The sequence below is a fragment of the Hippichthys cyanospilos genome, chromosome 8, assembly GCF_059441005.1.
Source record: "Hippichthys cyanospilos isolate Australia breed blue-spotted pipefish chromosome 8, RoL_Hcya_1.0, whole genome shotgun sequence".
NCBI lineage: Eukaryota > Metazoa > Chordata > Actinopteri > Syngnathiformes > Syngnathidae > Hippichthys > Hippichthys cyanospilos.
The window spans coordinates 5,056,429-5,083,488 of record NC_142376.1 but is presented as its reverse complement, the minus strand read 5'-3'; the positions used below and the strand labels follow the sequence as shown (position 1 = coordinate 5,083,488).

Sequence of the window (27,060 nt, the reverse complement as noted above, 5' to 3'; positions counted from 1 at the left end):
CCCGCACTATAAGTCGCAACGGATTATAAGGCGCACCTTCAATGAATGGCTTATTTTAAAATGTTTTTCATATATCGGGCGCACCGCATTTTAAGGCGCATAGAATAGAAGCTACAGTAGTGGCTGGGGTTGCATTAAGCATCCACTAGATGGAGCTGCGCTAAAGGGAATGTCAACAAAAACATTAAGAAATATTAAGATCGGTATATTGCATTCACAATGCGTGTTACACTTGATTTATAGAATTGCTACAGCTGTTTCTTAATTATTGTGAGATCTCATTAACATGATCGATGTCTTCACATTAAGGGACACAAGCTTCATTTACCTGTAATCATAACATTATGACAGATTCTTATTCGTCATTTCAGAAGCTTATCAAACAGATAGCCTTTCATATTGTGTTAGCATTAAGCTAGCAGACTTTAAAGCTAAGTTTGTTATGTGTAAAATACACAACTTGAAATTTATGTTTTATTAATTTTGAAAGTGAAATTCCACAGGGCGAAGCCTCTTTTTTTGAACAATTGTGCTGTTCACCGCAAATATTTCGGAGGACCGCTTATGTAACGCAGATCTCAAGGCAGCACTTACAAGGAATTACCTTATTTTCCACACTACAAGGTCTGCCTACAAGCCTTCAATTTTTTTCAAAAGTTGAAGGTGCGCCTAATAGTCCCGTGCGCCTTATGCCACGCATAATTCATAATTCAGTGAACGGAGTCCTGGGAATGCTGGTTTATAAATTTCACATTTTTGTTGACATTACTTTTGGCACAGCTCCAGCTAGCGTATGCATAGCGCAACCCCAGCCACTACTGTAGCTTCTATTCTATGCGCCTTATAATGCGATGCGCCAAATATATACCTCGTTCGACCGAGAGTCAGAAATTCTAACCTAGCCCTAAATTCGACATTTAAACTCTGGAAAAGTTTTTGCCTGTTGAGACTATCGTCCGAAAGCGCCATTCATTGGCGCTGCGCCTTATAACCCGGTGCGCCTTATAGCGCGGAAAATATGGTAATGCCAATTTTCCACACGTCTCGTTTGATTTTGAACTTCCGCAACAGTTCCTGTCATCGTTCATATTCGAAACCAGTGCATTTATTCAACTTGGGCTAGTTTTATTTTTTTATAAGTGTTTTGCAAAAAAACAAGGTGGAGAGCAACCATCTGGATGCGGCAGTCGCCCAAGTGGGCAATTTTCTCCTGCGTTTCAAAACAAGCTCTTGTCTGCTTCATTTGCAACGTGTATGGGGAGAAATATTTGCCGCGAATAAAAAAAAAAGAAAATGACTGCGCGTGTGGTGAGCGAGCATGACACGCTGTTTAGCATGTTTGCTAGAATTTCACGCAGATGTCTCATTAGATGTTAAACAGGTTCCCCGCGTCGAGCGCGACGTGTGTTCCACTGTATGATCACTTTCTGATATGATGATTGCTGGGTCATCAATATGTAATTAGAGAGGGATGTGAAAAAAAAAACAGGATTAGCGCACAACACCTGTTCCTCGTGGATTCGAGAGCGAAAACAAGAAGGCGGGGGTCTTTCCTGTCAAGCTCTCAACGTGTACGTTTTGTGTTTTATGTTATGAAAAAAAAAAACAAGGAGTTTGGAATAACCTGATTTTTGTTAGCCCGAATGCTAAATAAAGGATAAAGCGTTTTTAGAAAAAAAAATCAGATACTGTAGATAATACCGTGATTGTGATTTAATATGTGATCATTTCTCAATTTCCACTATTTTTTTAACAATAAAATAAGTCATCCTAAAAAAATTTCAATTATTTTTAATTTGCGAGGTTAATTTATCTGCATCCTTTCGAAATAATTGTTCCATACTCTAAAACGTGTCGGCGTTTGATATGCTAATAAAGCCGGCAATTACACACTATTGTGTGAATGAACGGTCAACATAATTGCCAGCTGTATGTAATTCACTTCGTCCTTATCGTCGGTATACTTTCATGGAAGGAGCGTTCATGTAATGTTCAACAGGCTCGCCTCATTTGCATACGGGCTCTTAATGCTTTTGTTTTTTGAATGGGAATTAACACAGGCACTCATGTAAAGAACGTGTTGTTCATATCAAGCTTTCGCATAAGAAAAGTACAAGTTGAACAATTGAAAACAGCACGCTTTGGCGCCATGGTTAAGCTGCAGTGACAAATAAAGAAATTACTGTATGCCAGTGGTTGCTGTTATATCGTCTGTCTACATGTGTTGCACACCGTTGTTGTTCACGTGACCTAAAGTGTTATAACAGCCTTTATTTCTACATCAAACCTCTTTTAGGCCATCTAGTAACTTTTGCGTTGCTCGTTAGCATTAAAGCTAACACCAAGGTAAACTTATTTAATTTAACGTACTTTCCTTTATGTTTAATTTGCAAGGAACAGCAATCATTTCCTGGGTCACTTTGACCCGGGCGTATTTATTCACCCAAATGTGTCAGAAATTTGTATATTCCAAATCAAATGTTATGTTTTAACAGGTGATTAATCTAAATTTCTGAAGAAAAACAATAATGACCGTGGGTCAATATGACCCAGAGATGTGTGCCATTTATCCAATCAGTGTAACACGCCAAGCAGTTGTTTTTCCTTTTTCTCGCGACACAGTTCATTTTGCCACAAATCCCCGAAGTTGCACACCATACATGTTCCATTAAGTGTATGATTATGCGTACAGTATATGCCAAAAGATCACATTTAATAAACGAGTCAAATGAAATGCCTTCCCGTGTTGACCAAACCGGAGCATCTCCTCCAACTAGTTCAATTAAAAGTAGTAACGAATGAAAACGTTAAAATTTTTGCATGATCCTCTTCATTTTATGAATATTTCTGTGTGTGCACAAGGATGGACTCAGACGTTGGTTCAGTCTGTTCGCTTCTTTTATTGAAAATAATGCAAACAACACGAACTGCTGTTCAACATACATTAAACTTGACAAGAGAGTTAAAATTGGAAATGTGGAAATCTCTTGAAACTTCAACTGATGACGCACTTGGCCTTTTTTTTTTGAAGAAAAACACATTTTAATAGATTTTCTTAAAATATCTGAGGATAATGGACTGCTAATGTGTATAATGTGACGTGTGTACCAAATTAAGGCGCTAATGGACTTTCTCCGGATGCTTCTTCCTGATGACAGTTTTACCACTTAGTAAATTCGCTTAAGTAGCGGCCCCAGCACTCAGTCCCTTAAATATCAGGAAGATGCTTGATGCGTCGTATATGCTTCACGAAGATATCTTGGCTTTAAAATCCCGGAAAAAAAGTCGAACATATAGCTGCTATTTTTGCCCATAAAAAGTGCATTTATGTGAATTTAGGGACGCTACTGTGCTACAAGACCCGAGACATAACCAACATACTGCTGGTCATTAACACTTGTGGCATTACAGTATGTTACAAATTATGGAAGTTTTTACGATGACATAAAAGAATCAAGGAGAAAAAAAAAACACGAGGGAGTTGAAATTTCCAGCAGATCATTAAAAGATGTAAAATTACAAAATGCAACAATTCTGACATTTCTATGTGACTGCAGCTGGATGTGCGAGATTTTGTATACACAAGTAATCATTGTCCAAATTTTGGACCATATAAAACCATTATAAATACATTTTTTTACATGTATTTTAAGAGGATTTATGGCATTGATTTTCCTGCGATTTTTGCAACATACCGATGAGCGGGGGTCAAACTATGTCAGCAAACAGCAGATTCTTTGTTGACATGTGTTTCACCTCAAGACAGTAGGTGGCGCCCAGTTAAAGCGTCAACGTCAATTCACAGGCTACAAAGACAGACCACATTTTTTTTTTTACATTTTTGGTTTGTATTCTGTTTTTCACTATCTGACCTAAGGGCTCGGATCTCCGAATATTCGGTATTTTAGGAGGCGCAAACATTGATTGAATAGTTTCTCTATATTCTCCAAGAGAATTTTCATCCATTTTAAGGCAGAGACAGTCGCTTTCAACACAAACGAGCGTCGACAAAACTCTGTTCTATACCCACGTCGCGCTCCGTTATTTTTATCTTCCTGCGATTTCACAGTGCGCGATAACAGAGAAAATAACTTATTACTGACAAAACAGCCTGTTGCAATACTTTGGATGTCTTTCAAGACAACTCTCCACAAACCCACAAAGTCCGGCTGACATTTATTATCAATAGAGCTGCCCCAGGCTGTAAATCAGAATGACATGTTGGAATTGGAAGCTGCCGAGGATCCGGATACAACCCCGGCTCGGTTCTGACCTTTTCTGGGTTACGCCGTAGCATCTAATTACGTTTTCAAGAATCGTGTCCCAATTTTATGAGTTTATACGGATAGATTAAAGCCTGGTGCTTTATGCATACACTATTTGTAAGCAAGAGTTATTGCTTGAGGCTTGGTCCAAGTCGGAGTAATAACTTTGTAACGAATCCTAATTTGGACAATGGTTTATGCGAAACTCATTTAGAGGCCTCCTCGTTATTTTTTTTAATATACTTCAACTTGGCATGGTTTTTGTTTGACTTCAAACACTCCCCAAAAAGTCAGGCAAGCTTTTATACACTCTTTTGACATATTTTGTCCAATCCTTTGATCTTTACATCAAAGTCATTTACTTAAAAGGGAAAGATGACACCAGGGAGCTGAAATTTCACCTGGATGACGACAACATGTCAAAGTTCAACATGGCATGACCATTTACTTATCACACTTCGAAGAAAGTGCCATCCCTTGGCTAAAGTACAGCGAGAACGACGTGGAAGAAAATGACCGAAAAATGGTCAAAATACTGCCTCGCATTTACCCAAGGGAGCTGAAATTTCACCCAGATGACGACAACATGTCAAAGTTCAACATGGCATGACCACTTAGTTATCACACTTCCAAGAAAGTGCCATCCCTTGGCTAAAATACAGCGAGAACGACGTGGAAGAAAATGACCGAAAAATGGTCAAAATACTGCCTTACATTTACCCTAGGGAGCTGAAATTTCACCCAGATGACAACAACATGTCAAAGTTCAATACGGCATGACCACTTAGTTATTACTCTTCCAAGAAAGTGCCATCCCTTGGCTAAAATACTGCGAGAACGACGTGGAAGAAAATGACCCAAAAATGGTCAAAATACTGCCTTGCATTTACTCAAGGGAGCTGAAATTTCACCCAGATGACAACAACATGTCAAAGTTCAACATGGCATGCCATCCCTTGGCTAAAATACAGCGAGAACGACATGGAAGAAAATGACCGAAAAATGGTCAAAATACTGCCTTGCATTTACCCTAGGGAGCTGAAATTTCACCCAGATGATGACAACATGTCAAAGTTCAACATGGGACTACCAATTGGTTATCACGCTTCCAATTATTGCTTTTTTTCTTCTAAAGTTAAAAAGGATACACTTTTGTATACTTATACAAGTTTTAAAGACAATAATTGGCACAGAATTGGAACAAGCATTCAGATGTGACGCTTCTACCAGCTAATATTTACAGAATTAAGTACAGTGCGTTGCCAGGGCAACGCTGTTTCACAAAAAAAAAAATCCCAAACTTCTTGTCTGGTCTCATTGGCATTTCAGATATGATGTTTAAAAAAAAAAAAGCGAAATCCTCTTTCGCAATTTGTCTCAGGTTTGATGAATCACTTTGCGCTTGCTTAAATTCATCGTTCCTCCCAGAACACTCAAGATAAACTCTGCTGCAATTTGGCTCATGCAACCTGAGCGCACCTGGTTAAGAGATTCGATTCAACATTTTTTATTATTTTTTTTTGCACCAGTTTTGCACTTACAACCCTTTAGTAAATCAGCTCTTTAATGTCCCACAAGGCAAACAATAGTCTTTCCGTAGTACCGAAAGCAGATAAAGGTCTGGATCGAGCCAGACTTTTATTTGCTCCCCTGAAGTATTTTTAAGGGCGTCGCTTGGAAATTGCTCGGAGAAGCCCGTGTTTCACTGATGTCCACATTAAATTATACTGTATGTCCTCAGTGACCTGATTTGGGACAAAGGCTAGTAATATAAATGTCCAAAAGTCATAAAATACTGTGACGTCCTGACCAGAATTACAAGGTTGACTGCTGAGTAGTAGGCACGAACCTTGCAGGTATGGGACACACCTGGTATTGAAAGCGTTTGTCTTCACACCCCCTGCCCTAAGCTAAAAAAAAATAGAAAAATTGTTGCCTAAATGTGAGTTCTCAACAATTTAATGAACCTCTAAGTAGCCCCAAATAAAATTCAGGCGCTTTAGTAGGATTTTCCCATTTCACAGTATACAGTGTTTCTCGTATTTTGCTGTTAACTAATTCAGTGCTATGGACATGAATTCTCGTCTTTTAAATTAGTATTAACAATAAGAAATCACTGAATTCTCAACAAATACGTTTTTTTATGGAGGGTAGCTGGCACCCTTGACTAATGCTTACCTAATATAAGCTGATTGAGCACTGTAGTGCTAACTGTGACCATTGGATGGCAGTGTTCCTCCACTTACAACACACCTATTACCTTGAGCAAATCAAACTGAAGAATGGAAGTCAATCTTTCATATGGCAGTATGAATATTTACATAGACATAGCACACAGTATACTTTTGCTAAATTACTGGCTTTCTAGAGGTTTCCTTTCCAATAACGCTTGGCACTGAAAGAGTTAATGGGGGCCGGATAAAAGTTAAAGGATGAAATGAGTTTAATAAAACCTTGCCTACCTTTCGTTCTCTAATACGGAGGCCGAACAAGCATTTGTTTCTTTGGGCACGAACTTCGTTTTCTTTTAAAACGCACAACAAACAGTGCTTCAAATTTAGTGGCCGCTAACTCTCCCCGCAGCCCCATTTCCCACAATGCAAGATTTCTTGCAAAAAGAGTCGCGCAATGTGGCAAGGGAACACCGCATAGACTTTTTATATCGAATGTTTAATTCCATTTTTTGCTTTTCTAGTATTTTACAGGCATTTTTATTGCTTCCTTCCACATGAATGCAAGTCATCAGTCAAATTAGCATAAGTTTGCTCCCTTTATTCCATAAGAATGTCTTCTGGGCTCCCGTTACACAGGATTTTGGAATCGGGAAGGGACGTTAGCAATCTGGCCAATTACCGTCAGTTCCCTAAAACTGAATTAGCCGGCTGCTAGTGTGTCGCCGAAAAGTTGATAGTGTCGCCCCAGCTGAAATTAACCCAGTTTCAGAGGATGGCAATTTTCGAGGCCCCTGCATCGACAAAAAGTCTGCTCGGAGCCGCGCTGGAGCATGTGCTTCCCATGTCGACCATATTAATGGGACGCAATGTGATAAAAGATGTGGTGATTGTGTCTTTTCGAGCATTTCTCGGAAAGCTTCGTATTAAATGACACAGATGATGTCGGTTGGTGCCAAGACACAGCACACATATGTTGCGTTCTGTCAAACTATACGAAATGCAAATTATAACCAATTAAGCATTCGGAAAGCTTCGGTGGCTTTAAGACAACAAATCTTAATTTGCCCGAGCATGAAACACGCAATTAGATGGTAGCGCTGTTGCGCATTGCGTAATGTGGCCTCTGACAGCTGGTGTGCATGTTTTTTTTGCTGGGTGAGGTTATTTGGGCATGAAAGGTGGATAAAGAAATCATGGGTTTCATCAGGCGGGATAATTGAAGTTAACGATGCATCACAAAAGAAACAAAAGCAGTGACGAACACCAGCTCGGGCTTTTTTTTTTTTTCTCTTTTTTTCCTCCTCAAAACTTTGGTGCCACGCTACCTTCTTTAAATCTCAGAAGAGATTCAAAACGTATTGGCAGTCATCTGTCAAGGCCAGTGGTCCTCCAATGGGGGTGCGCGAACCCCTGGCACGTCATGCGGTATGTCATTTATTAACATAGTTTCTTGAGGTATCGGCAAATCTACTTTAATGTGCTTTCATTTTCAAATTAAGAGCAAATTAATTGGAACATGAAACCACTTGTGTTATATATTATATATTATATATTACGAAATGGTATACACCTTTATTTTGTTAGATTTTATAAAGAATAGGAATTTAGGGGGTACTCGGCTTGAAGAAAAACATTTCACGTGGGGTATCTAGTTGAAAAAATGTTGAATTAGTGGTCTAGGACAGGAGTTTTTTACCTTTTACCATAATTTATAACCTGTGAGATGCTAAATGAGGGCAGAGCTAAAAAAAAAGATTAACTCTGCAAGATAGTTTGTATAATGTTATCTATAAAAGACAATCTGGATAAAAAATTAAGAAAAAAAGAGGCATACGAAATTTTGTAAATTAACTACTGTAAGACAATTCAGCAACATCGTACATTTCTTCATGTTCCAATGTGTTTGCTCTTCATTTGAAAAGAAAACCACCGTTCCTGTCATGACATGTAGTAAGAATGTGGCCATTTTATAAATGCATATCTGTGCGTCAAAACTCGCTTTATGTGGCTGACGGAACAATCTTCCTTCAATGGTGTTGGATTAAAAAAAAAGAAAAATTAAATCGGCACTTATAAGACACACCCATATTTTTGGCTTTAATCCTACCTTCCAAATTCTGTTATCTCTCTATCGTTTGTTTGTTTGTTTATTTTGCGTAAAGCCATATATGGCTTTCACTACTGATTGGCTCTGCATCTTGCACAGCTAAACAATCGAACGCTGCTGTGGGAGGGACCAACAGAGAAGTGCAAAACTGGATTACCGGAGGGTTCTAATTGCAGCGTTTACCGACCACAAGATAACAAAAAAACCCGATGATGATTTCCACCAAAATGGCGATTATCGGCCCCGATAAACCCTGCCGATAATTGCTCCATCCGTAATTATAACTCCGATTATCTGCGACACAGGAATCCCAAGCTGCTTCGAAATGATCTAATCTGAAAGCTAACCATGGCTTCCTACCAAACTGCACACTTTATCGCAAAACTTTGCAAAAAAAAAAAGCGGGAAAAAAAAAAAGGTTGCTCAGGTGAATGAGTGCCGGTCAATAATCTATTGACATTTATTGACCTTTACCATTTCATGAGATAAACAGTCTCTCCACACCTTCAATAATTCTCTCTTGCTGATACCGATGATTTCCCAGCCAGCTGTAATGCAGCGTAAGCCAATGAAATACTTTCATTGGTTAAGACGTCAAATAAGATCTATGACCTCCATGATTTGCATTTTCTTTTAATAAATTGCTAATAATTCAGCCGCCGACAAATGCGCTAGCCTTGGATTCTTTCCGCGCGTTTCATAATCCCATCTCATTCGTTTTCTAAAGAGGCTCTAATAAGATCATTACGGATAAAAAAGCGAGCCCACTTCGCATGGCGTGGGACAAATGATTATTTGTGACGCGATGACTCGGCGTAAATTTCATTCAAATTCACAAAACAAGTTTTGGATTTGTCTGAGGAACATCATCAAGCACTTAAATGTGATATTCTGCCATAATGACGCGGCAACGGGGAGCTGTTATGACTCCCAAATTAAATTCTACAAGGAATCATTTTTCAAAGATTCGTGCCCGAGTGCGACGGATGATTATAGCGCCGCTCGCCGTGATCGCATCACGCGCAACAAACTGGGAGCAGTCATTACTAGGAGCATGCAAATGCAGCAGGGGCTGATGATGCTTGGAATGCTAAGGCCGCCATTTGGGAGTCTCTGTGACTCTGCAAAAATGCATCATGAATAATTAACTCATTCAGTGCCAGGGACGTATTTTCACGTTTTTTTTTAAGAGTCCAGAAATTCAATACCAAATACTTAAGTATCGATTCAGGACTTAAGTATCTGGAAATGAATATGTTTAATGTACTTAAGTATGGATTTAATACTTAAATATCTGGAATGATGTCCGGACTATTAAAAAAAAACGTGGAAATACGTCCCTGGCATCCTCTTAATTGCTTCTGTACTAGCTTTTTGTTTGAAGTTATTACAAATGGGAGCTGTACACACATCTCAACAATTTGTCTAAATTGGGTCTGCAGAAACAAATCTCACTGTAGGTGAGTTCAATTATAATTAGCTGGCAAGTCTGACAGCGATTTGGTGAAATTTTTCTGAGCTGGTGAACGGTGACGGGAAAAAAAAGACTAATTTTGAATGCATGCTAGTTTTAGTAAGCATATAAATTTATATATATATATTTCAAAGTGTTTCCCATTGAAAAAATAATTACAGTAAAGCTCCACAATTGATGGATTAGTTTGCTTAAATCCCATGGAAAAATCCCTCCATACACTTCAGCTGTCACTACTATAAAATCATATTTTTATTTCTCTTCTCTGTGTGGGAGGAATATGTAGTCGATGTCAAGTGAGCCATTTTCAAGTGATTAAAGAATAATTGCCTGATTGCTAGCTATGAACGTCCTGTCAAATAGCGTGTGTGAGTATTCCCCAATGGTGGGGTTTTCATATATATATATATATATATATATATATATATATATATATATATATATATATATATATGTGTGTATATATATATATATATATATATATATATATATATATATATATATATATATATATATATGTGTATATATATATATATATATATGTGTATATATATATATGTGTGTATATATATATATATATATATATATATATATATATATATATATATATATATATGTGTGTGTGTGTGTGTGTGTGTGTGTGTGTGTGTGTTCATGTTCATGTTCATTTGGTTATGCTCCTTCCAGTGTTGTATTTTTAGGTTTGAGTTTTTATCCAATTCAGCTAACTTGTGTTGCCAAGCTGCATGAAATCTGCCCAAGGCCTTCAGAATCAACAGTGCAGGCGTCCGTGCACCGTAAGTGGATAGGAACATATAGTTGATAGATAGCCAATCAGATCACGGGTTGGAGACAGTAAGGCCAGCTGGGAGGCAGCGCTATGCAGAGCAATCAAGCTCTGCAGTGTTGCTAGGTTGATCTGTATTGATGGTGTGGAAAAAAACAGAGCCAGAGCCAGAAGTCTTTTTGAGGAAGGAAAGAAGAATGGATTTCGTGTTGAAATAAGGGTTTTGGGGGACAGGCGTTTTGGTGATACTGTACGTGCAAATAATCAACTCTTAGTACCAGCCATTTTTAGACAACACTTGAAAATATTTGGAAAAAAAAAAAATTAAAATTTCTGGGATTGGATGATGTCCAGATTCTTAAAAACGTAAAATGACGTCTTTGGTATTGAATGAGTTAAGACCGGAAAACTATGAAACAATTAAGCTGGCTGTCTTAGTTTTTTCACCATTGATCCGATTGACGCTTTCCTCGAAGCGTTCTCGTTCCTCTGTCAAGTCGCAGTTATTTAATGAATGTAACTAATTTAGTCACTTAAAAGTCAAGTGACTTAACAGCCTTTTGATAAACAGCCTTCAGCGGGAGGAAAAGGGCCCGTCCTCCAAGGCGCTAGTCCTGTTTTCACGTTCAATCAATAGCAATTACAAGCTTTGCCGTTGCCGCCCGTGCGCTGCCCGCCTTCGGGTTAATCATTACGGGCCACATAAAAGGCTTGTCTGCAGAAAACGCCGTTTTATTAGGACATGGCTACAATCTGACACCTTCACTTATACAATAATGCAATAGTCCAACTCATTCACTACCATTGATGGTTAGGGGGACTACGTTTACTCGCTCGACTGCCATCGACGGCTAAAAAAGTTCAAAATCCATTTTAATCAGGCTGGCGGCGAATGAGTTAAAAAAGGGGTGATGCAAAAGCGATGAATTTGAATTTCCTCAAGTCATAAACGCCTCCCGTTTTTCTTACCTATCTTCGTCATTAGCAAATGTGTCTATACATACAATAGGGGGAAATATTTGATGGTTTAGTGCATTTTTGTGGTATCACGGTGCCAAAAAACTATGTTGAAGTCAGTTGAGGAGCTTCAATATGCTTTGCTGCCATCTTGTGGCATCTTATTCGCTCCCTAAGAAGTATTTTGAAGTGAGTGGAGGAGCTTCAATGTGATGAAAATAGTGCTGTGTTATCTTGTGGTGCCTCGCTTGCTCCCTAAGAACTAGTTTCATGTGAGTTGAGGAGTTTTAATGTGTTAAAAATAGTGATTCGCTGCATTCTCGTGGCATCTCGCTTTTTCCCTTGGAACTATTTTCAGGTGAGTTGAGGAACTTCAATGTAATGAAAACAGTGCTTTGCTGCTTTCTTGTGGCATCTCGCTTTTTCCCTAAGAACTATTTTCAGGTGAGTTGAGGAGCTTCAATGTAATGAAAGCAGTGCGTTGCTGCCATCTTGTTGCAGCTCACTTTTTCCCTAAGAACTATTTTGAAGTTAGTTTAGGAGCTTCAACGTAATGAAACCAGTGCTTTGTTGTCATTTTGTGGCACCTCGCTTGCTTCCTAAGAACTATTTTGAAGTGAGTTGAGGCGTGTTAATGTGATGGAAACAGTTCTTTGCTGCCATCTTGCTTTTTTCCTAATAATTATTTTCAAATGAGTTGAGGAGCTTCAATATAAGGAAAACAGTGCTTTGCTGCCATCTTGTGGCATCTGGCTTTTACCCTAAGAACTATTTTCAAGTGAGTTGAGGCGCATTAATGCGATGAAAACAGTTCTTTGCTGCCATCTTGTGGCATCTTGCTTTTTCCCTAATAATTATTTTCAAGTGAGTTGAGGAGCTTCAATATAATGAAAACAGTTCTTTGCTGCCATCTTGTGGCATCCCGCTTTCTTCAATGATCAAATAAAAAGCTGTCGCTGCTCCAAACTGAATTTAAGACCTTCTCCTTTCTTCGTTTTAGGCACGGTTCTGGTGGACAACATGCAGATAAACGGGCGCGCCCAGGACCCAGGCAGAACCATCTCGCTGACTTTACTGGACAACCACGACTACTGGGTGATTTTGGAACCGGCACGACAGAGGCTCTACCTGAACAGCACTGGCCGCGTTCTGGACAGAGATGTAAGTACTTGCGTTCGCGTGGTGGCCGGGAAATAAAATGGACTCATGTTTTTTTGTTTTTTTTTTTTAAATATATTTATTTTAAATACATTTGACTTTATTGTTTAAATAAGAAGCGTTTCTAATTTAGGATCATAAATTGCGGGAGCATTGGTCTCTTTGTGCCCTGAAGGTTAGTACGCTTATGGTTGGTGATAAAAGCTTTATAAACATGCATTTATTTTTATATTCGTCGTAACTCCAGCCTGTTCTTTATTGAGGCCATTAATTCTTAAACCCTGAGAATAAGTGGGGAACTATAAAAATTAAGAATAGATTAAATGGAAATTAAAAGCCACACAGGCTCAAAGCCTGTTTGTTTTTGTATTTTTTTGTTATGTGTTGGCCATGCGTGAAAAAAAAAACAAAACACTGGATTGATTGCATTTTATTTTTTTAATTCATTTTCATTTTTTTTAATTTATTTTAAAATCACAAAAACATGCACATTTCTGCAGCTATTTTGTGTGCTAGGAATCTGTTGTATTTTTTTTTCAATTTAAATAATCTTGTGTTCTATTTCTAATAAATCACATTCAGAATACAGTTCAATTTCCTTAACTTTTGAAGGAACTTAAGTATTATTTTTTTATTACCCCTAAATAAGAGTTATTGCAAGAAAAATGCCTCATTTCCTTTTTCTGTTTTTGAGTCATTTTGCAATCATTTTTGCAGGCTTTCACATCCATCTTTCCTGCTTATCGTTAACGGACAGATAAGAGAAGTCATAAATCAAACTTGACATGCTTGATAGCCTCAATTAGCAAACTGCAATTTTGGACTAATTAAAACCTTTATACCTTGATGGTCAACAGGGGAAAAAAGCAATTATCCGTGACAGTGAGTGTGTAGGAATGTCAATCACGAGATTAAAAAAAAAAGTTTCGAAATCAACATCAGCTTTCACCCAGACTGATTTAAAAAAAAAAAAAAAATTATAATCAGCCTTATAATCAGGTGCGCCTTATATATGGCTCAATATTGAGATTGGGATTCGTAGATGGGGAATGGTGATAAAGTAAGCTTTACCTGTTTCTTTTGTGTGTTTACAGGTCACATTGACTGAGTTATTATGCTATTGAGAATTTAGAGTTATTATTGTTATTACCTTGTGTATTACTATATTGTGATTGAAAAAGTTTGAAAATGTGTCATTAATTGAGGGTGCGCCTTATAATCCAGTGTGCCTTATATATGGAAAAGGTTTTAAAATGTCAAAAATTGAGGGTGCGCCTCATAACCCGGTGCGCCTTATAAATGGAAAACGTTTTCAAATGTCATTAATTGAGGGTGCGCCTTATAATCCGGTGCGCCTTATAGTGCAGAAAATACGGTATGCTATTGGGCAAAAAAGCCTTAATAGAGTGTTGCCTTTACTTAATAGTGCCCTAACTTACCTTTTTTTTTTTCCAAGAGTGAACTTGTGACTCGAAATAACATCTGGCCGCCATTAGTTGTTTGGTTCCCTCATAGTGAGAGACATCTGTTGTTTTTTTGCGCAACTATTTTGCTCACTGTCTTTTTTCTGACTGTGGTTCCTTAGAAAGTGAGTGCATAGACATAAAAAAAAAACATATGGGCGTTGTGTGCATAGTCAAATAAAATAGTCAAGTAAAATACTCTCTATACTGAAGAAGAAAATAAAAAGAGCTATAACCCCAGCCAACGTATTCATGGCGCAGTCGAAATATTGCCGTATTAAAAAAAAAAAAAAAGTAGGCTCCACAGGCTTACTGAGAATCCAAAACAAACAAGAAAAAGAATAATTTGTTTTTCTGTGCATGACAATTTAATAATTGTCCGCTTACCCGAAATGTCACAATTGGAATTGTTGGCAGGCAATTTTGATGAATTTGGCGCTAATGAGCAAATGGATGCAGACATTTAACAGCAAGCGAATATGAAAATACGAAAGACTCTACTTAGGACTACGTCAGCTTGAAAAATAAAAATAAGTTTATGATAACCCGCCGCGCATAAACAAAGAATAACAGACAACGCTGGGACGAATTGTTTTCTCTTTCAGCCTCCCAATTACATCACCACCATTGTGGTTCAAGTCCAGTGCACCAACGAGCTGGTCGGGACTGTTATTTTGCACGAGGTCCGGATCGTGGTGAGGGACCGGAACGATAACAAGCCGCGTTTTCAGCATCCGCGCTACTACGTGGCAGTCAATGAGGTAAGCGTGCGGCGAGATTTGAGAGCCCCGCACGATGAAACGCATCTCTTTGCTCGAGTAGAAAGCAAAGTGGAAGATGTTGCTTTTTAGCGGAGAGGGAGAGAAAAGAGGGAGAGATTTTTTACTTGGCTAGAAAGCAAAGTGGAGTGTTGTTTTTTAACAGAGGGGAAGATGGAATTTTACTTTGTTAAAAAGCAAAGTGTGGTGAGTGTCACTGTAGGAAACACAATGAGAGAGTGGTAGAGGGAGAGAGAGAGAGAGAGATTTTTGCTTGGCTACGAAGCAAATTATCAAGAGTAACTTTTTAGCAAAGAAAAGGAGAGAGGGATGGAGAGAGAGAAAGAGATAGAGAGATTTTTGCTTGGCTAAAGAGTAGTGTCGAGAGTCTGTCATTTTTTAGCAGAGAGAGAGAGAGAGAGAGTGAGAGAGAGAGAAAGAAAGAGAGAGAAAGTAAGAGAGAGAGATTTTTGCTTGGCTAAAAAGTAGTGTCGAGAGTCTCACTTTTTAGCAGAGAGAGAGAGACACTTTTTAGCAGAGAGAGAGACACTTCTTAGCAGAGAGAGAGAGAGAGAGAGAGAGAGAGAGAAAGAAAGAAAGAGAGAAAGTAAGAGAGAGAGATTTTTGCTTGGCTAAAAAGTAGTGTCGAGAGTCTCACTTTTTAGCAGAGAGAGAGAGACACTTTTTAGCAGAGAGAGAGACACTTCTTAGCAGAGAGAGAGAGAGAGAGAGAGGGAGAGAGAGAGAGATGTACTTGGCTAAAAAGTGAAGGAGAAAGAGAGATTTTCGTTTGGCTAAAAAGTTTTGAGAGTCTCTGTCACTTTTTAGCAGAGGGGGGGAGAGAGAGAGAGCGAGAGAGAGAGAGATTTACTTGGCTAAAAAGCAAAGTCTGTCGCTTTTTAACAAAGAGATAGAGAGGGATAGTGAGAGAGAGGGAGAGAAAGGAGAGAGATTTTTACTTGGCTAGAAAGCAAAGTGTAGGAAGTCCGTCAGTTTCAGCACAGAAAGTGAGAGAGAGAGAGAGAGAGAGAGAGAGAGAGAGAGAGAGAGAGAGAGAGAGAGAGAGAGAGATGTTCACTTGGTTAACAAGTGTGGGGGAATCTCTGTCACTTTGTAGTAGAGAGAGCGAGAGAGCGAGCGAGAGAGAGAAGAGAGAGAGAGTGAGAGAGAAGAGAGAGAGTGTGTGTGTCTGTGTGTCTGTGCAATGGAGAGAGAGAGAGGGAGAGAAAGGAGAGAGATTTTTACTTGGCTAGAAAGCAAAGTGTAGGAAGTCCGTCAGTTTCAGCACAGACAGTGAGAGAGAGAGCGAGAGAGAGAGAGAGAGCCACTGCTCCAAACCAAAATGGCTGACTTCCTGTTCAATCAGTGAAGTTATTTCAAGCGCAAAAATCTTCCAGATGTTCTGCTACCGAGTACTTATTGTCGCTCTATCGAGTTTACCTAAAATACACCGTACGTTTTCACCAGAATAAACGCACTTTGGTGAGCATGTAGTCCATACTCAAAAATACCGTTTTTTCTTTTGTTTTTTTCAATAAGAACGACAACAAACACATTTCCTTCTGGCGGAACGAAATCCTCCTCTTGTTTTGTCCATTTTCGTTCAAACTCACGCACGCGTTTCATTTGCCACGGCTACGTTCCGGCTGCGAGGGTTCGGCGGGCCATTGTGCGAGTTTGCTCTAGCACGCTGCGCCTTCACCTACCCCCAACAACTGCAGCGTCGGATGATAATTCCCCCGCAGGGTTGTGATCAATCTTCACTTTTGACTCTCGCAGTTGCGCGCATACGCTCAAGGTCCGGTGTGTTATCGCGGCGCCGTAGCGTGAGTCACGGCGCACAAAAAGCTCTCCGAGGGCTCCCGGGACCCACGCTGATTCTCATACTTACTTTTATTATTCTGTCAGCAGTGTGCATAAGCCCTGAGCTGCGGCCCCGCTGCTGACGGCAACGTTTTCCCTTTTTCATTCGCTTGGCCGTGTTCGTTAATGGCGTGGAGTGGACCCCGTAATGGCTAGGACCATGCATAAGGCGCCCTCTTAACAACAACAAACAAACGGGAGGCTGGAAGAGGTGCTGACATGACTACAAGTCCCGCCTTTTATTTATTTTTTTTTCTTACAGCTCACCCCGGTGGGAACGACAATATTTACCGGCTTCTCGGGTAGAAACGGAGCCACCGACATCGATGACGGGCCCAATGGACATATAGAATACAGCGTCCTGTATAACGCCAATGACCCGGTATGTATTACCATTTTTTCCACAATCGTATTTTCGCTCATTGGAAGATTTGTCTTGGTAACATTTAGCGTGGAAATTATTAAAAATAACCAAATACATTGCTGAACCTTGGATACTGAAAAGCTTGTCCTAATCTGATACTGGTTGCAAAGCTACCAAATCGGTAGTGGCCTGGTGCCATATATCACACTTATTAGGAGGTTGAAATTGATTTTTTTTTCTGTTTCCAGCGATATTACGATTGGAAATCAACTCATTCAATCCCTAAGACATATTTTTACGTTTTTAAAAAATCCAGATGTCCCACGTACCGTGTTTTCCGCACTATAAGACGCACCTGATTATAAGGCGCACCCTCAATTAATGACATATCTAAAAACATTTTCCATATATAAGGCGCACCGAATTATAAGCCCTTAATTAATAGCATATTTTAAAACGATTTCAATCACAATATAGTAATACTGAAAGTAATAACAATAATAACTCAAATAATAACTCTAAACTCAATCAATATGAGCAACCTTGTTCAACTGTGAACACACAAAAGAAACCGGTAAAGCTTACTTCATCGGTTCATTCCCCATCTACGAATCCCAATCTCAATATTGATCCACATATAAGGCGCACCTGATTATAAGGCGCACCATCAGATTTTTAAAAAAATTGAGGCTTTTGGGTGCGCCTTATAGTGCGGAAAATACGGTACATGGTCATCTTTTTTTATGATCAGCGTTGAAATGACTAGCAAGTGTAAAGCACTTTGAGTACCAAAGATAGAAATGCGCTACATAAGTAAAAGTCAGTTTGCTCGTAACTTAGTTTACGATCTCTGCTGCCATCAAGTGGCGGCATGTATGAAACTCTTATTTAAAATTTCATACATTACGCATGAGTTTTCACATCCTCCCGCAATACTATTTGCAAACGTAAAGCCGACAGCTCCAAACCGAGAGTCCGAGCCAAACGTCACCGGCGTAATAGCGTTACGATTAACCTTAGCGAACTTCCTCAGCTGCCGCTAACTCATTAGTCACGCCTACCTCATTTCTTGTCATTTATGGTTCCTTGCAGGAATCCAACAACACAGTGAGCGTGGCAAATACCCTATCGGGACACATTGTTCTGGCTGAGAGGCTCAACTACGAGGAGAGAACACGCTACCTGGTTTTGATCCAAGCCAATGTAAGTGGTCCAGGCTCTCCTTTCAATCGTATAACCGCCTAGCCGCTACGCGTTCTAAAAAGGAATGAACGGGATGCTTCTTCAAGGGAAAGGTCAACTTAAAATACCATTTTCATGTGATAATTAACGGTGAACATAAGGAAAAAAATAGCCACATACGCTAGAAGGATAATTGACGGTGGTCAAGCGGAGAATTGAATATGGCACCCCTGTAACATACAGTAGGCGTCGAATGGAAAGAAATGAGACCGTCACATTTTGCTCTCAGGAGGTCAAAGACGGGGGGAGAAAGGCGCTTGCTCGTTGGCCGCAAGTTCATTGATTTTTACTAAAATTGACCTTCAAGTGATTGACATGCACCGTGTGACAACCAGCCGCAAGCTATTCGCCCTTCCCTGATCTTTGATGTAATATTAGTGACGGTCATAATAAAAATATGCCACAAATAATAATGAATCCCCTTGCAGTCAGCACTTCGTTCAAACAGGGCTCAAACTGCAAGAACGCAGCAGAATTACAGATTTCTTACCTCAAGTCATGTCTGATATATTTGGAGAAAGACCATATTTTTTTTTTTTTTTTTACCTGTTATTTGTTGGCAAAATGGGTGATAACCGATATTTGGAGCCGATCAGCAAACGAGAAAATATTAGCGACCATTAAAAAATGAAAATCAATACTTCCCGGATCTCAACAAAGTTTTATGTCAATTTATCGGTCTTCAGATTCGTAAAAAGCTCGATTGTGATATTTGTCGCTTTGTTGAATATCAGTTCCGATTTATGTCACAATGTGCAAAATTCACCGGTTTAATTATAGGCATAATTATAGACATAAAATATACATAAACATAACACCTTTGTTTCAAATCAGTGGTTCTCAATCTTTTTTTAAACATATAGCATCTTTTGGGGGCCTACAGTAAAAAAAACAAAAAAAACCACAACAATAAATAAATAAATAAATAAATCACCTGTTCTCAAAAAGAAATATTATAAATAAATATTTATCTACATAGTAGAGATGCGTTCACAAAAATAAATCAACTTGACAGGTGACGAGAGGAGGCATGTGGCAAATTGAGTTGACCCATTCTTGTATGGAGAAGAATCTGGCTTTTTACAGTAATAAAATTGAAGATAAAATTAGTTTCATTCATTCATATTTTCCCAAAACAATCCATTAATTCAAACATTATTTTTAAAGGAATTTTGCTTGTTTTTTTTCGTTGTTTTTACTGTAAAGTCGAGTATCCTTTCTTTTACATTTTTTCTTCATATGTAATATATGTATATAATATATATGTGTAATAATTTGTCTCAGGTGTTAATATTTAAGATTTATGTTTACAGTTTTTGCAATTTTATCATCAATAAATGTTATCATTCACATGAATTTCTATATTATTATCCTGTCTTTCATTTCAGAATTCTTATATTGGTTCATTTTCAAGTAAAATCCAACCCAGTTATATCTCATATTTTTGGGAAAAATTAATCGCATATTTTAGTCATGTTCAATACATGTAAAATACCTTCTTATTGTACTGTATGTAACTCATACTACAAAAAGTAGTTGAAATTTAATGAAACACACTGCGCTAAGTTCCCGCGGCAGTTTGCGGTCCACCCTGCGTGACAGACTTGATCGAAGTGCCACTCGAGGTGCCGTAATGTCCGTCTCTACGGCCAACATGTAAAAACAAGTCATCCTAATGATGCTATTATAGCGGCCAAAATCATTGATGATGGCATTTGTACACACTCGCCCTCGGCATCCGGATGGCGAAATAAATGACTCCGGCCGGGCACCGTTCCAGTAAGTATTTCACAGCCGGGGGTCTGAATTCATTATAACATAGCGATAAGTCACCCTAAGAAGTAAACTTATGAGATTAAACACATCGGGATCGAAGATTTAGGCCACGGCTGCCGATGGTCATTGTGCGGCGGAACTTAATTCTTTCTTGCTGCCTGGATGATCACATGACTCAGCTTTTCAAAAAGTTCCACTGGCCCAGGGAGAGGCTCTCCCGAGAAAGAAATGGAAGGAAAGTGGACTATTTACAAGAACGCTCTTGCTGCGTGTCAAAAGTTTAATTGTACTTCGACTCGGTGAACTCGCCTTCTGAGTGTTTGCCTCGCTTCTCAAGGGTTGGCCATTCTGGGAGGATCTACTTATCGTTAACATTCCTGTTGGCGAGGAACAGCAATAATGTCCCTGGGTCATTTTGACCCGGTCGTATTTAGTCACCAAAAAATGGCCAAAATGTGAATAATCCAAATCCAATATTTCATTTTAATCGGTTTTTTATGTTCATTCCTCAGTAGCAGCGCTAATGTCTCTGGGTCAATATGACCCGAAAGTGTGTTTATTATCCAAAAGTGTAAAAAACTCAGTTTTGTTGTGTGGTAAGCCAGTCACAAATTAACAAAAACTTAATTCATACCCGTGTTAAGTTTCGTTCTAAGAATGGTAATAACATCCTGGGTCAATTTGACCTTGGGGGGGTCAGAAACGTTCATGTGCAATCCTACTAACTAACAAATCTTGCGATTCCTTTCCCACCCTCTGAAACAACAATAATAATCCTGGGTCATTTTGACCCTGGTTTTGCTTACTTATCACAAGTGAAGCGGAAGTCTTTTACTGAAACTCTCAACATTGACTTTAACTTTCGAATGGGTCATTTTGACCCACAAATTAACAAGAGAGGAATAGCAATAAAGTCCTTGGGTCATTTTGACCCGGAGCGTATTTAGTCACATGTCAAATTGCGTGTAATCCAAATCCAATGCTTTGTTTTAACCAGCGATTAACGTTTATTTCTCAAGAATAACAATCTTGTCTCAGGGTCAATTTGACCCGGGTTTTGCTTATTTACCGGCAAGTGAAGGAATAGGTGCAGCGCTAGATCAAGGCCCCTTTGCTGCAAAGTTCAAAAGCTGATGCTCGATCATTGCGCTTGCAGGACCGGGCGCCGTACCCTCCCAACAGACGCACAGCCACCACCACGCTGACGGTGGACGTCCTGGACGGCGACGACCTTGGACCCATGTTCCTGCCGTGCGTTTTGGTCAACAACACACACGACTGCCACCCCCTCACCTACCGCGCCGCCATCCCCGAATTCACAGAACCGGTAAGAGATGACCGACGCTCGCACAACCGCAAGGTCGTTTGAAGAGATTACCCCTTTTTCTGCGTAGTGTGCCTCGGTGTTTGGATAATATCATAGCATTTCTTCTTCTCATTTCAACCTCATTTCCGTATGGAGGGAAAACGCCGGTGTGGCTGTGCGGAATCACTATGGTAATTCCCGAGGCAATTTTCCAGCGTGTTGGACCAGCAATTAGAGCTGAAGGCTGCATTCGATGACACCCAAGGAATTCGTAGTGAGAAAAGACCATAAATTGGCTTCAAAATATAGAGTAAAGACCGAGAGGGACGTGTCATGTGAAAGAGCATCTGATGGCTCGGTTAGCGAATCAGACAAGTTGGACAGCACAAACTTTTGGGCTGGGGTGGGAAGAAGTCAGGAGCATGCTATGGGCCACCGGTTCGCATTTCCATTTCCGGCTTTGAGCTCGTATTTTCTATTTGTGCGCTTCAATAAACATGCTTTAGGCATTTCAACGCAGTTCAATGTTAGCATTATTCATTTTTTTCCACATATATATATATATATATATATATATATATATATATATATATATATATATATATATATATATATATATATATATATATGTGGTGTGCTTCCTAGCAAGATAGCTACCTAATTAGCTATCTACGTAGCTATCTAGGTGTCATCTAGCTATATATATATATATATATATATATATATATATATATATATATATGGCTGTCCTACATTCTAATTTGTTGAATTTTCCAAAGGTTCTTTCTTAATGTCATGTGGAAATTCTTGCATAATTACTCAATATGTATAAACCGTGCTACTAGACTTAATTTTGTTGCCATAGCTTCACCCCGGTTGTCATGGTAACTGATGGCATAGTCTTAATTCAGTCATGCATTTGTTTTCCGTGCGGTTTAATGTCCATTTGTAGGAAGCGGACTTAGAAATTCAAATGTATTTGATATAAAACGAGCGGCTTGTTTCAAAACTGTGGTTATCAAGTTGAATATTACACACGATTGGATTGATTTGTGTTGCTTGAGGTTGATTGGCCTAGACTAGAATGATCCGGATTGGATTTACCGGACTAGATGTTTGGACGGCTGTCCTCAAAATATTCTCGTTGGTCCATGAGTCAAGTTTGGATGTTTATCCCCTCTGTTTGACTCCAAAAGATGACGTACAAGCGAGCCACAGTTGTTTATTCAGAATTTTTTTTTTTCCCCTCAGCTGAGCCTCGTGTGTGATGCGCTGTATAATTCATCATAAAAGCTTTGCACGCTGCCAAGCGGCGGCTCGTAGAAGCAGAGGCTAATTCTTCATTGGAAGAAAAGCTTGGCCTTCTTCTCCCCCGTCGTCTCCGGCGTTTGCTCCCGCCTCAGCGCCGCATGTGACAGACTCCCTTTGCTGACAATTATGACTGATGTTGCAGTCATGCTGAATGAGCTTTTTCTTTCTGCGTTGCTAAAACGTGATCAAGTCACTCATGTGCAACTCAAAAGTAAAGTCTCAAGTTGGACCCTTTCAAGTTTCAAGTTGTTTTCAGGTCATTTTTTTTCCTTGGGAACACCATTTTGTTTTGTTGTTTTTGTCTAGGGGACACCAATAAACTAATGAATAACATTGTTATGGAAGAAATAAAAGAGTCTTTTCTGGCGGCTAATCAGAGACACTTGCACCCTTTACACCATTTTTGGGTCATTAGCTTTCAAATAATTCTTGCAGTATTTTGGCCAAAGGATGGCACACTCTTGCCATGTGGGAATTTGACGTGTTGTCACCACCTGGGTGAAATTTCAGCTCCCGAGTGTCTTCTTTCAAAGCGTTCCCTTTGAATCGAAATGCCTTTGATGTAAAGTTCTATTTAATAGTTGTAATTTAAATTGACCCCTTGAGCAGATACACACAATTGTTTTACCTTGTGGATTGCCCCCTAGTGGTTTAAAAAAATACAGATGAGACACATTGGACTATAAGCCACAGTGCTCAAACCATGAGAAAAAAGTTTACAGGATTATTACTAGAATTTTCAACTGGGTTGACACAGCGTGGGACTAACTAATGATGACAAAGTTTTGACTTGACTTGTCTTGGTCTAATGTTTTTATATCACCAAAAACTGGCATTTTGAACACGGGTGTATTGACTTTTCACATCCACTCACAGAACACATAAAAGTATTCAAATCCAAAGCAGTGAAATTCGCAGAATCAGGCCAGCTGTTTGTAAAGGCAGCAGCATATGTATATAATTTTTCACCGAAATTCTGCATCTTTCCCGTGACCCTTTACCTGAAAATGCTCACCATTGTGCCTTTTCAATGTTCTTTCTTCCACTCCATTTTTTTTTCCCCCCATGCCGCCCCATCGGGAGCTTTGTCTCCCCGTAATTGATGATTGCATTGTAATTAATCACAACGGCTAGACGGCTGTTATTAAGTTGATGTGAAATAACGCCGGGCTCCCGAGTCCCGTGTATAATGACCAATAGAGGAGGGTATTAAAGCTAATCATCATTGTGCCGAGCTAGGGGGATTGGATTTAGCACACCTCCAGACATTGTAAAAAAAACCAGTGGGCTTCTTAGGGAGGGCTGTGAGGATTACCCTAGAGCTGGGAGATATAAATATACCCCCTGGGGGAGAGATTTTTTTTTTTGTCTTCTCCGAACCAGACGTTTGTGGAGAGGCATGTGTCTGACTAAGCCAAGTGCTTTCACCTGCACCCAAAGCACAGCTCTTAAAATATGACACGCTAAACATATTCCCCTTTAGCTATATGCTAAGATTTAGCGTTCTAAAGCTGCTTAATTGCTGCAGAGGATGTCAAGATTGTGCCCGACTGCGCCGTTGCAAATATATTAACCTCGATATGCAACACTGTTATTGTGAAGCCTTGCGACGCATGCTAATTGGAAAGCTCTATTCGCCGTTGTTCATTAAGTGGTCTAGAAATTGCACGTCGTCGTTTACGCGGGCATCGATATTTCCCCTATGAAGTCAGGCGATGCATGTAAATAGAATTTTCTCCTTCCCTGAACACAAATACGTTGACATTTGGAGTAATCAATACCTAGATCAACTAGAACATAAACCAATCAAGATATTGCATTGTGTGGTCGCCGGTTCGTAAATTCTTGTCGTGAAAATGTTAGCGATATGGCGAATATGCAATTATGACATTGCGGTCATTAGGATGCTGGTTCTTGACCTTGAGACTGCTTTTGCTGTCTTTGTCCCGTGCAGTCTTTTGGATCAACTATCTTTCTTGTCTCCTGCAATATTCAAATCCAAAATCTAATTATGGAATTGGTCAGCTGGGCTCCAGAGTATCAACAACATTTTCTTAACGAGAAAAGGCCGCCGGAGGATGCACCACTGCGGTGAGGGCGGCGTGTTTTTCGATCTTATAGGACGTGGGGAATACCTCCATTATTGGAACTTTGAGAACAGATATCCACTTTATTGGAGCTGGGGGACATCTGGTTCATCGGAAAGTTTCTGGATTGGACAGCAAGCTGCTGGTCTTATCTGGAAGCGTTTGGGCAAGCGGACAGAGCGGACAGAGTGGATTTAACCGCACTTTGGAGGCGGTTGTAGGATCCTTGTGTAGAATGACTGTCATCACAGACAAGTTGGTGTTGAAGTCCCTTTCAGATTCTCGTGCTATGGACTCAAGGCCGACTACATTGTTTGTCGGCCGGCTTCCCAAAACAACTGTTATCTGGACTCCCTCCCCAGAATATAATTTTACCAGAGACATTACAAGGCTACCTGCCACTCAGACTGATAAACAGACTGCACCTTTTCCAACTGGGACAGTATGCTTAGTGTATCAGCTGAAGGACACTCTTACATATACATGGACACCACATCGACCGTCACAACTCAACACCTCTGTCGTTCCTGAATTCACCTATGTGACGTGACTGCCGCTTGAGGAAGCACCACCCACTGTCATCTTGTAGTGTCTCCGAAATCCTTACTTTTGTAATTTTGTTTTGTTTACTTTTTATATATAGATTAGGGTTGGACCAAGTCACAAAATCTACGGTTCACTTTGTATCTTTTTGTGTTCGGTTGTTGTCAAGGCTCATAAAAGGTAATAAAAATGTTCGCTGAATGTTCTTACTCTTAGGGTTTTTCTTGTCGGCAAAAACGTTTTAACGTGTTTATGAACATAGCAATTTCTACAAAAAAGCAAGTTGCGTTTTATGTACCAGAAATCTTACATTGGAAACCCAATCAATAGCGATTTTTCTTCGATGCTGATGATAGCAACATTATATGGCGTACCTCTACTACTGAAGCGCTATCAGCTTTTGGTGATAGCCCCTCAATCTCCTGAGAACGTTTATCCATTATTTTCTTTTAAGAATGGATTTTAGCAAAATCATTTCCAATGCAACCGCAAAGTGCCGATGAACCATCTATGCTTGCGGTGTTGGCGACCGGAGGCACAAACGTAATCCTTTCCCAGTGCGTACTGAAGCAGGATAACATTATTATAAGGAGAATATCAGCAGGCGGAGCTTCGGGCTCATTCCATTTCGACGAGGAGACTTTCTTTGTTGACTTTCTTTTCAAAGCAGCTAAAATCTGATACACTCCTAAAAAAAAAATGAGTGGAATAAACCACATCGTATTATCATAAAGAACAACAGAGACGGTCTTGCTTTTTCGGGGGGCAGATTTTGTACAGCTAAAGTTGGATTCTTTGCATAATGATGCAGAAAGTTATTTTAGGAGACGCGTGTGATACAATACGCTACATCAAGGGTGGGGAAAATGTTCTCATCTGGGGCCATCTCAGTCCGAGGGCCATGCTGAGTATATGATGCAACAAGCAAACCGAGGATTGTTATTATACGATTCTTCGCACGGCGTTTCCATGTTCGTCTCAGTGATTCGTCGATAGTATTACTTTAAATACGCACACTACAAGAACAAGACAAAACGCACAAAGTTTTGAGATTTGGAAATATAGAATATAATTTTAGGGTAACTTTGACAAAAGAACTTTGATGGACATTGGTTAGGGTTAAGGTTAAGGTTAGGGTTATCAAATTTGTTGCAACGAAATTTTGAACTCTTTCGAAATTTTCTTGCAACAGGAAGAACGTTTGTTGACCTTGCGACATTTTGGTGACCTCTGATGACCTTGGACGTACCCTGAGATTAATAGAGCCGCTAGCTTCGCAGACACTCGCCAGTCTTCGCCCTTCTGTGAGCTAAGGTTTTAACTATAGTCAAGCAAAGCGAATGCTTATATTTGGAGTCAAACAGGAGCACAGATTTTTTTCTACGGATGATCGTTTGTGACTTTCCATATGAGGTTTTTCCCATG

General features: G+C 39.6%; 1 protein-coding gene across 4 annotated transcripts in view; it reads left to right on the top strand.

The window, feature by feature from the left end:
* LOC148419908 (protocadherin-15-like) overlaps positions 1–27,060 on the top strand; it is a 226,850-nt gene that overhangs the window by 88,536 nt on the left and 111,254 nt on the right. For all 4 annotated transcript variants that reach the window (XM_088421421.1, XM_088421419.1, XM_088421420.1 and 1 more), the window contains 5 exons: positions 12,765–12,925; positions 14,991–15,146; positions 17,269–17,388; positions 18,463–18,573; positions 21,545–21,715. In XM_088421421.1, coding sequence (XP_088277547.1) covers positions 12,765–12,925; positions 14,991–15,146; positions 17,269–17,388; positions 18,463–18,573; positions 21,545–21,715 — 719 coding nt within the window. The remainder of the gene's footprint in view (positions 1–12,764; positions 12,926–14,990; positions 15,147–17,268; positions 17,389–18,462; positions 18,574–21,544; positions 21,716–27,060) is intronic.